At 42.4% G+C, this 13,698-nt stretch overlaps 2 protein-coding genes across 2 annotated transcripts; one reads left to right on the top strand and one right to left on the bottom strand.

Annotated features, from left to right (window-relative positions):
• The first annotated feature begins 583 nt into the window (after positions 1-583).
• LOC121687847 (tyrosine-protein kinase Lyn-like) lies at positions 584-6,344 on the top strand. Its single transcript, XM_042066965.1, has 13 exons — positions 584-740; positions 1,080-1,176; positions 1,519-1,561; positions 1,669-1,771; positions 1,888-1,986; positions 2,259-2,362; positions 2,476-2,625; positions 2,701-2,853; positions 3,406-3,588; positions 3,938-4,014; positions 4,373-4,526; positions 4,831-4,962; positions 5,836-6,344. The coding sequence occupies exons 2-13, from the start codon at positions 1,081-1,083 to the stop codon at positions 6,036-6,038; spliced, it is 1,497 nt and encodes a 498-aa protein (XP_041922899.1). The 5' UTR covers positions 584-740; position 1,080; the 3' UTR covers positions 6,039-6,344.
• A 155-nt stretch (positions 6,345-6,499) lies between these two features.
• On the bottom strand, positions 6,500-11,844 carry zgc:56231 (uncharacterized protein LOC406257 homolog). Its single transcript, XM_042066964.1, has 19 exons — positions 11,671-11,844; positions 11,443-11,580; positions 10,909-11,004; positions 10,692-10,811; positions 10,475-10,613; positions 10,147-10,331; positions 9,863-9,959; positions 9,588-9,755; positions 9,354-9,465; positions 9,155-9,217; positions 8,920-9,057; positions 8,529-8,694; positions 8,250-8,429; positions 7,899-8,038; positions 7,572-7,737; positions 7,342-7,480; positions 7,165-7,235; positions 6,907-7,026; positions 6,500-6,821 (listed from the first exon to the last, which is right to left on the bottom strand). The coding sequence occupies exons 2-19, from the start codon at positions 11,572-11,574 to the stop codon at positions 6,588-6,590; spliced, it is 2,466 nt and encodes an 821-aa protein (XP_041922898.1). The 5' UTR covers positions 11,575-11,580; positions 11,671-11,844; the 3' UTR covers positions 6,500-6,587.
• Between the last annotated feature and the right edge of the window lie 1,854 nt (positions 11,845-13,698).

Genomic DNA, 13,698 nt, shown 5'->3' with positions numbered 1-13,698 from the left:
GGCAGAAGGTATTTCTTATGGTGTGTACATTCTTCCACAATAATCACTGGCACTCTGAAACATCTCCAGTCCTCATTTTTTGAAGCAGTCAGCAGGAAATGCCTTTCGTGTGTTTACACTATTCTTTCCTGACCCAAATCTGCTCTTTGAATTCAGGCATCATAAGCTATACAGTGAACACAAAGAAATGGTAATTCACATTTATATTTGGCCCTCTAATATTTACCCTTACTTGCCATTGTGTCTCTGTTGAACTTGCCATAGTGCTGTGATAAGCCTGTGTTGGAGTGATATAGTTTTAGTGATGTTATGCAACTTAAAAACAAGTGTTCCGGATGCTTTAGGTAGATGCCCTAATAAGTTTTTTTTTTTTCTGTGACGAAGACCACATAGAGAACAACCATTTCTTTATTTTCCATGACAAGAAATGTAATTTCCCCTATTTCTGATGCTATCAGTGGTTCGTAGCCCCAGCTGCGCAAGGCAGAGGTGCAGAACTCTTCCCCGGGGATCCAGGGCACTGGAGCGTTATTATGTTATTATGCAAATAGATTATAAACACACAGCGTACAGTAGCAGGAAGTTTGTCTCTCAAACCTCTCTTTGTGCACTCTGGATGAAACAGCATCTGAAGCCCATGGGCTGTACACGATATGGCAGGAAAATAAGTCAAAATTATACAGCGTTACAATCGTGGAAAGGATACCGTTGTGAAAAGACTGGGAGAACCTACCTTATGGGTATGTGTGATTTTCTGTTTTCCTCTGGATATTTGAGGTTGAATATGAAATTGTCAGACAAATATGGACTTGTTTTATGGTTGCTATAAACATGTTAAAAATTCTGTTGCCGGTAATGAGCCTAGAGGGTTAGTTAAGTGTTTCTTTGAAAGAATGTGCTTTGTAATAGATTACAAATGAGTTATGAAATCAGTTATGACAGTGACATCCCTTGCTCTCTTCTTCCCTCATTTCTAATGACAAATTCTCTCCTTGTCTCATGTTTTCTTTTTGTTTCTGTTCCTGCACTTTGCTCCAAAACATCTCCCATGTTCTTCCTCCACACTTTCCTGGTTAAAGGATGGGGTGTGCTGGCTCAGTACCCCTCATTCCAAAGTCTCATCCACTGCAGCCAGATAGGGACAGATACAGCTTATCCCCCACAGCCCACAACCAGGTAATGCTTTACAACCCCCCCCCACACACACACACACACACGTACACACACCCACACACAAACCACACACCCACACACACCCGCACCCACACCCACCCGCACCCCCACACACACGCACACACACACGCAAACCACACACACGCAAACCACACACACACACACACAATCACACCACACACACACACACACACACACACACACACACACACATACATATATACATGAACATACATGCACGCAAACTCAGACACACTCTAGCAAATATTTAAAACAATATTCCGGTAAGCTTGTGGGACTAGAATGATGATCTCAACCTCCCTTCCCTGTTTTCTATCTCCATAGAAACAAGGACTTTTACCTGGACAGGTGCTACAAAACAAAACTGGTAATGTCTCGCCTGAGAGCATGTGTATGCACGCAATGTATTAGTACACATCAGATGCTCATGTCATAAACAAAGGTGTGTGTGTTTCCTTGTATTCATTTACATAGAGCAAACAAGTGATAAGATTGTGACAGCGCTGTACCCATATGAGAGCAGAAATAAAGGGGACCTGCCGTTTAAGAAAGGGGAAAGAATGAAAATACTGGCTGAGTAAGTAGAGGCGCATTGGTAAGACACACACACACACACACACAGTAGCCCATTGAAATACCCACACAGACACACTCCCTAATGTGTATGAGTGTGTGGTGCTGTCTGTGTTTAAGGGCGGGAGAATGGTGGACGGCCAAGTCACTGACCACTGGGAAGGAGGGGCTCATCCCATCCAATTATGTAGCTGCTGCCGAGAGCTTGGAAATCAAAGAGTGAGTTTTCTGCTCTCTCTCTCTGTCTCTCCTTGCCCTGTCTTACCCAGAGGGTTGACAATGGGAGAAAACCCTCACAGCCTCAACCCTCGGTGTCATACAATATTCATTCATGTTGCATTAGACATCCATTGATTTGCCTGCCCTGGAGCATATATATATATATATATATATATATATATATATATATATATATATATATATATATATATATATATATATATATCCAGTGTGAGCTCTGTGATTTTAAAATGTTCTTGATGGTGTTACAGATGGTTTTTCAAAGACATGGCCAGAAGAGATGCCGAAAGGCAGCTGCTCGCTCCAGCCAACAAGCCAGGAGCCTTCCTCATCCGAGAGAGCGAGACAACAGCAGGTCTGACACACCGCTACATTTACACACCATGTCATTGCTTAGCCACTCTCACAAGACCAATGAAATGTCAATAAGTAACACAAACGCTAATGCTAGTTTTTAATCCATGACAGGAACGTTCTCCTTGTCCCTAAGAGACATAGGAGATGACGGCTCTGACATAATCAAACATTACAAGATCCGTAACCTTGACAGTGGAGGCTTCTACATCTCTCCTCGGAATACGTTCCCAGACCTGACCAAGCTGATCCAGCACTATAAAGGTGAGTCTTGGTCTTTCTCACAAATAGTCTCTCTTTCTTGTGCCTGGTGTGCTATGCAAGCTTTTTCACACGCAGGAGAAGCAAATGGACTTTGCCGTAGGCTGGGACAGCCGTGTGTGAAGCCCAAGGTTCAGACGCCCTGGGACAAAGATGCTTGGGAGATCTCCAAAGACACCCTGCAGATGGTGAAGAAACTGGGTGCTGGGCAGTTTGGGGAGGTGTGGATGGGTGAGTTATTGTGTGTGTGATGTGTGTGTGAAAGTGGTTGAGTGAATGAGAGAATAAGAGAGAGAAACTGAGCAGAGTCAACTTTGTTTATAGATGTTTACAAACAGCTTTTCTCCATCGGGTCTCCTCTCTCTCTCTCTCTCTCTCTCTCTCTCTCTCTCTCTCTCTCTCTCTCTCTCTCTCTCTCTCTCTCTCTGTGCGTGTGTATGCTGGGCAGTGGGAGGTGTCCGTAGGGGTATGGGTGGGTGCTTGGCTGTTTTTGGTTTGGTACCATTGAGTCACAGAACTGAGAATAGTCAGTGAAGCAGACCACACTTCCCTTTCCTCCCACAGAACTGGCAAGGCCACAACACAGTGAACCACATTACAGAAACTAATGTTTCAATTACACACTTTATACTCACTACACTTTATATTCTCCTTTGTCCTCTATCTAGGGTTAATGTTGGTAACTAGGATTTGAAGTTATAATTCATAATAGAAAGTAAACCATACTAACAGATATGTGCATCACATTTCAGCTGCAATGTTTGTTATTCTCTTCCCTCTCAGCAATGTATAACAGAACCACGAAGGTGGCGGTGAAGACTCTGAAGGAAGGCACCATGTCTGTCGAGGCCTTCATGCAGGAGGCCGATCTAATGAAGGGCCTGCAGCATGACAGGCTGGTCCGCCTCTACGCTGTGGTGACCAAGACCCCGCCCATTTTCATCATCACCGAGTATATGGCCAATGGTACCCACGCACACTGTGTAATTGTTGTCTGTAGTGGTTGACAGTCTGCCATCAATTTTAACAGATGAAAAACATAAGCTCTGATTTCACATGCATGCAATCTGCTGAATTTCTAATCATGGAGTACCACCATAGACCATACTGAGGTCATGATGGTCGATATAGCAAAAAGAGGGCACATCCAGATACATCCAAGTCTGCACTTCCTTGTACCTTGCACCAAAACATCCTTGCATCTGTATGTCAATACAACATACTGTACACACTGTGCACAGCCCCTGATATATTCAGCCTTGGCCTGATAAGCTAAGTTTTTTCTGATGCCTTCTAAAGTGTACTTTATTCTCAGGGAGTTTATTAGATTTCCTCAAGAGCCCTGGAGGGAAGAAGGTGCTTCTGCCCAAACTCATCGATTTCTCTGCACAGGTAAGTAGCCACAGGAACACTATAACATTGTTAGGTTATTTATTCACCACCTGGGACTTTTATTATAGTGAATAGACACTATAAACCTTTGTTAATCTGTCAGAACCTGGCAGGCTTTTATTAACCTGTCAAAGTATGTAAAATAAGTGTTTGGTCTTAGTTAAGCTGTGTTTGTGTGTGTGTGTGTGTGTGTGTGTGTGTGTGTGTGTGTGTGTGTGTGTGTGTGTGGGAGGGGGGGGGCAGGGAGTGTTGGTATATGCAAGTTCCCTTATTGCAACTAAGGTAGAGGAAGTGGAAATGTGAAGAGCTGTCATGCATGAAGTGGTCGTAACTGTGTGTGTGGCTCTGTGCATGACAGATTGCGGAGGGCATGGCCTATATAGAGCGGAAGAGCTACATTCACCGAGACCTGCGTGCAGCTAACGTCCTGGTGTCTGAGAGTCTGCTCTGTAAGATTGCAGATTTTGGCTTGGCGCGTGTCATCGATGATGACATGTACATGGCCAAAGAGGGTAGGGTATTCAGTTACCAGCAGCTCTCTTGATGGGTCATTCATAGACTCCAAGTAGTTTTGAAAACAGTCAAAAAGATGTGAAACCTATCTTGAGCCTAAATAATGACTAACACCATGTCTGTACAATCTGCATTCCATAACGTATATGATAAACTGTCTGTATGGAATACGTAAATTAAGAAGTTAATGATTTATGGAAACAAATGGTCATTGAACTTCAAACGGCTATTTTTGTCTGTTCCACAAATAGCTGCATTTTATTGTACTGATTCTGTCCATCATGTTATGGTTTCATCTTGAAGGGGCCAAGTTTCCTATCAAGTGGACAGCTCCTGAGGCAATCAACTATGGCTCTTTCACCATCAAATCAGACATGTGGTCCTTTGGCGTTCTGCTGTATGAGATAGTCACCTACGGGAGAATGCCCTACCCAGGTGAGAGAGACCTACATCTTTGGAACCACTATCAAGGTCGCTGCTCTTTGTAAGGTTTATGTTGTCGGACAGTTGGATTGATGAAGAGGATACTGGTCCATTGCCCCAAGAATGAACTCTAAACAGAGCCATTATCAGAGCAATGTCTGCCATCTACTGCCTAAACCATGGAACTGGAACTATTTTTAAAAAGCTCAGTTGTGAGCAAATTAGAATTGCATGCCATTGTCCCATGTTACAGTTTTTCTCAGTCACTTTGGTGCTTTTCTCAGATCAGAATGAAAATTCTCATAACTATTAGTTCAACCTCCACAACATTTAGTCATTTGTGCACATCATAGTAGCAATTTCTCCTTCCTCTGAACAAATTGTAAATGCTTTTGAACATGTATCAGTTGCTTTGTCATGTCAGTCAAAATTAACTATACTAATGGATGCTGAATAGTCGTTCCCAATAAAACTAATAGTCTTCATTTCATTGCTTGAGTCATTACATACAAAATTGGTGAACTAGTTATCAAATTCTGTGACAATGCTGTAGAATTGCAAAGAGCATATACAGTAAAACTGTGAAACGTACATATTCAATGTCTTGTACTCACTTACTCACCTAACTACAGTAATTTGTAACTTTACTGTAGTTTTCAAATGGCTGTACAAGTACTGTATAGTGCTGTCTTGAGCATTTTCAGGTAGTGTCACCGAGTTCTGGCCTTTTTTTACATGGGAAAACACTGAGAGCATAAACTGTCAATGAAAACACAACAAAGCCATTTGACTGTCTTGTTCATAAACGATGGTGTCAAGACTTCTCATTTTGATGACACTGGCAGTTTCATTGACATAATAGTCTTTTTTCCTCCCTCTTTCTAGGTATGAGTAACAGCGAGGTGATGACCCAGGTGCAGCGTGGTTACAGGATGCCCTGCCCAGAGAACTGCCCTGCCGAGCTCTATGAGGTCATGATGATCTGCTGGCGACCAAAGGCAGAGGAGAGACCCACGTTTGAATACCTACAGAGTGTCCTGGAGGACTTCACCACAGCCACAGAGGGCCAGTACCAACAGCAGCCATGAGAGGGCAGCAGAGACAGGAGTTTGTTCAGAGCCATTCTCAACTCAGCACTGGGACAATAGTACAATTGTTGCACTGGCAGTGGTGCCAATTCTTTTTTTAGATCTGAAGTTTTGCTTGTTACCATGTTTGTATCCAGTAACAAAAACAGTAGAGATCACAGATAGTCTTTGGACAGCCAAAATAGCCTAGCTAGACTAACAGGCATAGTGAGAAATAAAGCCCTGTCAGTTTTACATAATTCCATATTTAAGAACCCTTTCTGCTTATGTATACATATTTAATTGTATTAAAATGTCTTCCCCTTTTTCAAAGGAAAATACCTTTGTTGGCTGTTTTAGACACTTGGTTGCAGGGATATGATACAGGACTAGTTAAAAACTCATGTCTTAAAAAAATGTCAAAAATCACAAAGATTGAACTGTATTTAAAAAAAAGAAAAAAATGAAATACAAATCCAATGTAAAGGTTAAGATCAACAATTTATTAAAACATGTATATAAGCATTTATAGTCCATTTAAAATAGTTAAAACAGCAGTGAACCAGTGGCTCAAACAGGCTTCTTCTTCAGTGATGCAGTAGACCTGACGGAGCGTTTGAGGGTGCGGCACAGAGTTGCACTGCGCGGCGATGTCACCGACTCTTTAAAGTTTGCCAGGAGGCCTCGGCGCGGCCTGGACGGCTCCACGGGGGCCTGCGAGAGCTTGGCCAACTCTTCCCGCAGGGAGGTCAAATCTGCTGCCTTCTCTGTGACATCACACTGCAGGCGCTCGGTCTCCCTCTCCTGGAGAAACAGAAGCGATTAAAAAGTTAAAAAAACTAATTTACAATACTGAAGTCTCATTAACCTAGGATAAACATAGTGTTACCTGATATGCCAGTTTGTTCTGTAAAGTTTGAACCAGAGCAAGCTTTTCCATGTAGCTCTCTCCAGCCTCTTGCAGTGTGTCATTCAGCTCACAGATCCTACTCTCTAGGGTCACAATTAGCTGGAGGAGGATGAGGAGGAAGAAAAAAAGAAAAAGTAGAAAAAGGTAAAAGCAGAAATGACAAAAGTAAAAAGCAGACATCAACTTTCTCAGAACACTGGTATGAATGCAGTTCTCATTTTAACTCTATTTTCCCACCTCTTGTTTTTCACAGCACAGTTTCTCCACTGCACATTTCTCCTTGTACATAAGTTTACATCTCTCAGCATCTAAAACAGAAGGCCAGTGAGTGATTATGCACAGATTCTGTACAAAATGAGCCTTATGGAGGGGGGGGGGCAGTTGATTTCACTACAGGTCGTCAAATACACACACCCGCATCTGACACAGGGCTCCCTTCATGCATGGTTTGGGTGGAACTCTCCTGGAGGGGGGAGAACATACAACCCACTCTAGAACTGGTTTCAGAACGACGCAGTTTCTCCTCCACCTCACTCAGCCTGGTCTTGAGCTCCTGAGTGTAATCAGTCCAGAGCCAGTTTAGTTACACAAATAGTTTATGCTTATACTTCCGTTGCACACTGCCTTTTGCTTATTTGTGTTACCTTCTCACGGTCCTGTGCAGTGTTGTACTCCTCTATGGGGATGTAGTCCTCCTCTACTCTCTCCACAGCACACTGGTAGGCATGTTCTTTGAGGGCATCCTTGTACAAATTGAACGTGTTCTCCAGCTTCTCCTCATAACTCTCCTTCAACTTCGCCATCTGCTGACTAACAACAGATCGGAAAGACACAGACACAAGTCAAGTACATCGTCAACCTGACTAATGATCAACTGAAACACTTTAAAGTTATTAGTTATAAGTAAGGGCAAAAAACAAATGCAATGCCTGCTGAAGCTTTCATGTTAGCATATGCGCGCACACACACACCTATGTTGCTCCTCACTGTCCATGAGCTGTTGTAGCATAGCATCTCCCATCTCTTTGCGGATCTGAATCTCTTGCACAAGGTTCTTCCTCCGTTCAGCAAGCAGCTTGGTTCGTAGACTCTCAATAATGCCAAGCAACTCCTTCAGAACCAGGCGGGTAGACAAGAGACGGATCAGACAAATGAAAAAGTAGCATAAAAAGGGCGAGAACGCGAAATGAGAGAAGGCACATTAACCTAGACTTCTTTGCCTAAACTTAACTTTGTCCCATCGATTCAATGACTTTGCTCCACCACACCCACATAAACTCCTGAAACAAAAGGTATGTCTGTATGTCCATGCAAGGGCCTACCTCCTGAGGCAGAATGGACATATCTGCGTCATCATCCCCATCCAGCAGCTCTTCTTCAGACAGGTAGTTGTCCACAGCCTGCTGGTCAATCACCCCATTTTTCACTAGTGGTTTGCCATCCCGTCCAACCAAACGGGGAGCCAGAGATTCAAGAGAACGAGGTTGAATCACTTGGACCACCTGCATTACAGTGGCAACAGGGAAATTCATGGGAAAATGTCAGTTATCAATATCAATCTTAAAACTGTTTAATGGGAATTAAAAGCATTATAGTACCACCTGCTGAGCAACAGCAGAGAACTTCATGACATTGAGGGTCTCATCGTAGGTGGAAGCGCACTGGTTGATGTTGACAATCATGGAGGCCCTGCCCCTCCCACAGAACACACCCTGAAAGAGTCGCGTCAGCTTGCTCTCCCGGAACGGGACGTAGCCGCTCTTTACCCTGAAAACATCCACACACAGGCAGAACACAAATGGATGGACTAATCAATCAATGGGCCCACTGATCTTAGCATGTGCATCTTGTACACGCTGCAAATCACAGAGATACAAGTTATCTTAGAACAAATTATCTGTTACATTTGAGAACTACCACCACAAGACCTCAAAAGAAAATCTGAAAATCAAGCTGGAACATTTTTGAAGAGTGATGTTCACTTGTCAATACCCATTGCTTCTCAGTGCTGCGATGCATTTCCCGAGGATGAGCAGAGAGGTGTTGATGTTTCCTGCCTCCTTCAGACGCTCCCCAAATGTCTTGGTTTTGTTGCATCTTTCAGAGCCGGCGAGGTCACACAGAGAGAGCCTGATGGAACGCCGGGGACAGAGATGAGAACAGGTCAGTTAAAGGAACCCTGTTCCCACACCTACCTCTACCTCACCCGCAGGCGCACACTACTCACTCAGATATTCCTTGGACATCATTTCCATCAATCCGCAGGAGTTTGATGGTGAAAATGCTGTGGCTGGGAGAGAAAAGCAGAACAGGAAGCAAGACTCAGTGGGAATTCAAGCAATCAATCGTGCCATGGTACAGTATAGTGTGAGCAGAATAGCTGTACAACAGAAGACTCAGTATCAGAGATGCGTGTGGTTTTGTGCCTTCTGCTGGAAGACTGGTTCATCTTCGTAGAAGCAGCACTACGGTTCTTATTCCCAACGCGTAGAACCCTGCACGCCTCATCAGCATTATGGATATTCACCCATCTTAGATCTGCAAACATGCGCGCACACACACACACACACACACACACACACCAAAATGAAACAACCTGCAGTACAATTACAGAAAATCATTCAATAAAACAAAATGTAATGTGTGAGGCTAGCAGACACCTCGGACATAAGAATTGCCATTGCTGTCATCACACACACGTAGAGAAGGGCGCTTCTTGGTCTTTGAGGAGTTGTTTAACTGCAGAAGGTCATAGACCTGCTCATTATAGATCTCATAGAAAGCCACCCACACACAGAACTGGACATGCATATCCTCTGCAGATGATTCTTGAAAGCAAATGAGAAATAAATCAAAAAGGAGAATAAAACAAATAAGACAAGTGTTTAAACGCATATAGGCTGGAAAACAGAGGAATTCTGGAGGCCACCATTACCTGTCTGGTCATACGAGATGCCGGAAAAAGACAAACTAGAGACAGATGATGAAGAGCTGCTTCTAGACCTGCCAGTTTTCTGGGGCTCAGCATCAGACTGAAGACAGACACATTACATTCAAGTACTACCGGTATATTTCACTTATTAAGCTGCAGATGTCTAAAATGATCTAAAATGCGTAACGTCTACATGCATAATGTCAATTACACACTAACTTTAATGCATCAATGTGTACATTTAAGTGTGTTGTGACAGAAATAAGTGCTGTGTGACAGAAATAAACCTCTCGAAGAAGGCTGAAGAGAGCAGCTTTGTTGAGCTTCTCGATCTTCAGCTGGACTGAGTCAAGCCTCTGAACATCGCTTCCGAGATAGGGCTTCAGATCCATGACAACATACTGACGACCACTGATGTGCTGGAATACAATATCCAATGCCCTAGGCAAAATACCAGGGTCCTTGGCTGAGCCTGCGATATCACAGATCACATCACAGGTCATTTACATTTTAGACTATTATACTAACAATAGTCCCTATAGACCACAAGACATTTAAACAAATCAAACAATAATTAGAAATGTGTGTTTTTTTTTTTTTTTTTTTTTATCTTACCCTGGATAGTGTGGGTCTTGCCTGCATTGGTTACTCCATAACTGAATAGCAATGAATTTTTCCCTTGTAGAAAGTCCTGCACCTGAGTCCTAACAGTACCATCAAAGACCTCCGCTTGGCCCACCCCCGGAGCAAAGATCTAAAGCAAACAGCAAAAAATATGCTATGAAGAACACAGTCAAAGTCTCTCTAATCTCATACTAGAAAGGAGGAGTACCTGTGTGAAGCTGAACTTATACATTGATTGGCCGATGCCTTTTTCACTGTTTTTCATAGAGGCAGAGCCTTTGGGCGCATGAAGCACAGCCGTCTCTGAATCCTCCAGCACAATACAGCCCTGAGAGAGAGATAAGCCACAGACACTGGTGACGAGGTGGCCGGCCGAGGGTACCTCCATGATCCAGGATCACGGGAGAATGCACTTCTGTACCCACCTGGTCCTCAGCACTGTTCAGCTCCTCTTTAGAGAACGGTCTCACCCTCAAATACACTCGCAGCTGCTGCTGCTCTGGACCATCAATCACTTCACTCTGCGGCAACAAAATGTATAACTTGAACACAGCACACTTTAAAAAAAGACAGTTTTTCTAAAAATGTCTTTTTCATTGAAGGCCATCATTTCATCATCTATTCCGGCTGACAAAAGTGGACCATCTACAGTATTTCAGACTTGACCTGGGGTGTATTCCAAGTAGGTGGTTAAGTGACAGACCTGGGTAAGTTAACCCAGAGGACGTGTAATCCTTCTAAAAGAAGTTTAGTTTGGAGAATGAAGCAACCAGGGGGGTATTCCAAGTATTACTTACTTTGAGTTAACTAACCCAGGTTTGTCACTAAACCACATACTTGGAATACCCCCCAGGCTATTCTATTATTAGGTTTACAAGTTCCTCTGGGTTACCTGACCTAGGTTTGCCACTAAACCATCTACTTGGAATCATGGCCTGGTGATGAACAAAGCCCAGTACCTGCATAGAGGCAATGGAGGAGATGCCCGAGAGTTCTGGTAAAGCCTTGTGACACGGTTCACATGGTTCAAACAAGTCATTGCAAGTTGACTCCATTGCCTCAAGGATATTTCCCTCATGTGTCAAATCCATAATGGTCTGAAAGGGGGGGAGAAAAAAAAAAAATCACAGGATCTCGCAATTTGGAGTGACAATAAAATGCTGTATGTGTTTGCTTGCTGAACTTACCAAGAATTCACAATACCTTTGGTCAAACAAGCTTGACAGTATTCCAGAAAAGGGATGATGCTATTTACTTTTAGTATGTCAACTCAGCAAATACACAAACAAGCTGAGCCCTCAGACTTCAACTCTCGGCCATCAAACAGCGTTTAGGTGCATACTCCACCAAATCCACCAGTCCAATGGTAGGCTACCCAATCCAAATGCCCGATTCATCAAACTCATTAGCACTTTCACCTGGCTTAACTCAAAATTGCCAGTGCAGAGCAATGACAATGGACCCGTCAAAAAGGTGTGGCCAGTCCATGACATGCATTTTAACACAAAATCACTAGGAATAAACAATGCAAACCTTCAGGTGAGGATATTTCTATTCAATGTCCTATATATCTAAAAAGGGCAAAAATGAAATTGAGAAATATGAGGGCTATATATTTGATCAATTTATAGGATGACCTTGTGTTAACATTAAGGCCTTGGACTAGGCAAACTACAGCGCATACAGAAAGTATTCACAGTGCTTCACTTTTTCTACATTTTTGTTATGTTTCAGACTCATCTTAAAATGGATTCAATTATTTATTTTTCCTCATCAATCTACACACAATACTCCAACACCTCACAAAAAATCTAGTGTTTGGAGTGTTTTGTTAATGTTTAAAAAAATAAAAGACTGAAATATATTTCATTTACATACATATTCACACCTTTTGTTATGACACTTGCCATTGAGCTTTGGTGCATCCTATTTCTATCAATGGTCCTTGAGATGCTTCTACAACTTGATTGGATTCCACCTGTGCCTAATGAGTTTACTGGACATTATTAGGAAAGGCACGAATCTCTTTATATAACTAGAAAATGTAATTTCGAGGAAATTATCAGTGCATGAAAATATAAACAGAATGTATATTAACATCAAATGCAAAACAAACTTTTATTTCGAAACAGTTGGCAGGAGTCATAGTTGATAACAACTGACAGTTGAAATGTCTGAACAGTTAAATAGTTGAGTAGTTTAAATAGTTAAATTATTTAATAGTGAATTATTGTAGTGAGGACATTTATTTTGAAACAGTTGTGGGCAGAGGAAATAGGAACAGAATCTGTAGTCTTAAGAGAGCCAGATTGTATGCTTAAAGCCTGAGACAGAGTATATAGTTTAAAAGTTGAATTTAGATAGTGCAATGGATGTTGGTAGACAGAAAGTTGAATGGATGTTGATAGGCAGATTGTTTAATGGATGTTGGTGGATAGTTTAATGGGTGGATGAGTGAATGGTTTGAAGAGGATGAATGGATAGAAAGTTGGATGGAATGTGCATTATACCCTTTTAGAATGGAGAGACAGAGAAAGTTGGCCTAGTTGAGCAAAAAGCAGTTGATACAGGTGCAATCAGTTTAACTGGCCCTTTGATGGGTCCTAGTTGAGCAGCTGGAAGTTGATACAGCAAATCAAGTTAATTAGCCCATTGTGATGTCATCAGCCCAAGTCTATGGGGAAAAATAAGCTTGTTTTTTTATTAATATCTCAAAAAGTATAAAGTTTACAAAAGTGAAAAATACATTCCCCATGTGTCCTTTTCAAGACCTACGTTACAAAGTTTGAACGAAGTTTCTACGTTAAACGGTTAAAGCTGAATTAGACGCAGAAATTTGGTGGGAAGAATAAGAAGAAGAAGACTTCGGATAACAGAACATTGCATTTTCATGCACTGTAATAATTGTCTGGAGACCTGCGAGACAAGGTTGTGTGAAGACACAGATCTGGGGAAGTGTACAAGAACATTTCTGCAGCATTGGAAGTGCCCAACACCACAGTAACCTCAATCATTCTTAAATGGAATAGTTTGGAACAACCAACAGTCTTCCCTAGATCTAGCTGCTCAGCCTAACTGAGTAATCCGAGACAAAGGGCCTTGGTCAGACAGGTAACCAAGGACCCAATGAACACTATGAATGAGATCTAGAGTTCCTTTGAGAAGATGAGAAGCATAAAGGACAAACATCAGTGCAGCTCAGTGCCTGGTTTCTT

This window comes from Alosa sapidissima, chromosome 17 (genome assembly GCF_018492685.1).
Source record: "Alosa sapidissima isolate fAloSap1 chromosome 17, fAloSap1.pri, whole genome shotgun sequence".
Classification (NCBI taxonomy): domain Eukaryota; kingdom Metazoa; phylum Chordata; class Actinopteri; order Clupeiformes; family Clupeidae; genus Alosa; species Alosa sapidissima.
The sequence above is the reverse complement of the archived record's forward strand: the minus strand, read 5'-3'. Positions and strand labels throughout refer to the sequence as shown.

Coding starts and splice junctions, on each gene's coding strand:
- LOC121687847 (XM_042066965.1), top strand. CDS start 1,081: ATGGGGTGTGCTGGCTCAGTACCCCTCATTCCAAAGTCTCATCCACTG. Junction 1,177..1,518: donor CCCCCACAGCCCACAACCAG/GTAATGCTTTAC, acceptor CTATCTCCATAG/AAACAAGGACTTTTACCTGG. Junction 2,854..3,405: donor GTTTGGGGAGGTGTGGATGG/GTGAGTTATTGT, acceptor CTTCCCTCTCAG/CAATGTATAACAGAACCACG.
- zgc:56231 (XM_042066964.1), bottom strand. CDS start 11,574: ATGGATTTGACACATGAGGGAAATATCCTTGAGGCAATGGAGTCAACT. Junction 9,058..9,154: donor GATGTCCAAGGAATATCTGA/GTGAGTAGTGTG, acceptor GCGTTCCATCAG/GCTCTCTCTGTGTGACCTCG. Junction 7,027..7,164: donor TGTGCTGTGAAAAACAAGAG/GTGGGAAAATAG, acceptor ATCCTCCTCCAG/CTAATTGTGACCCTAGAGAG.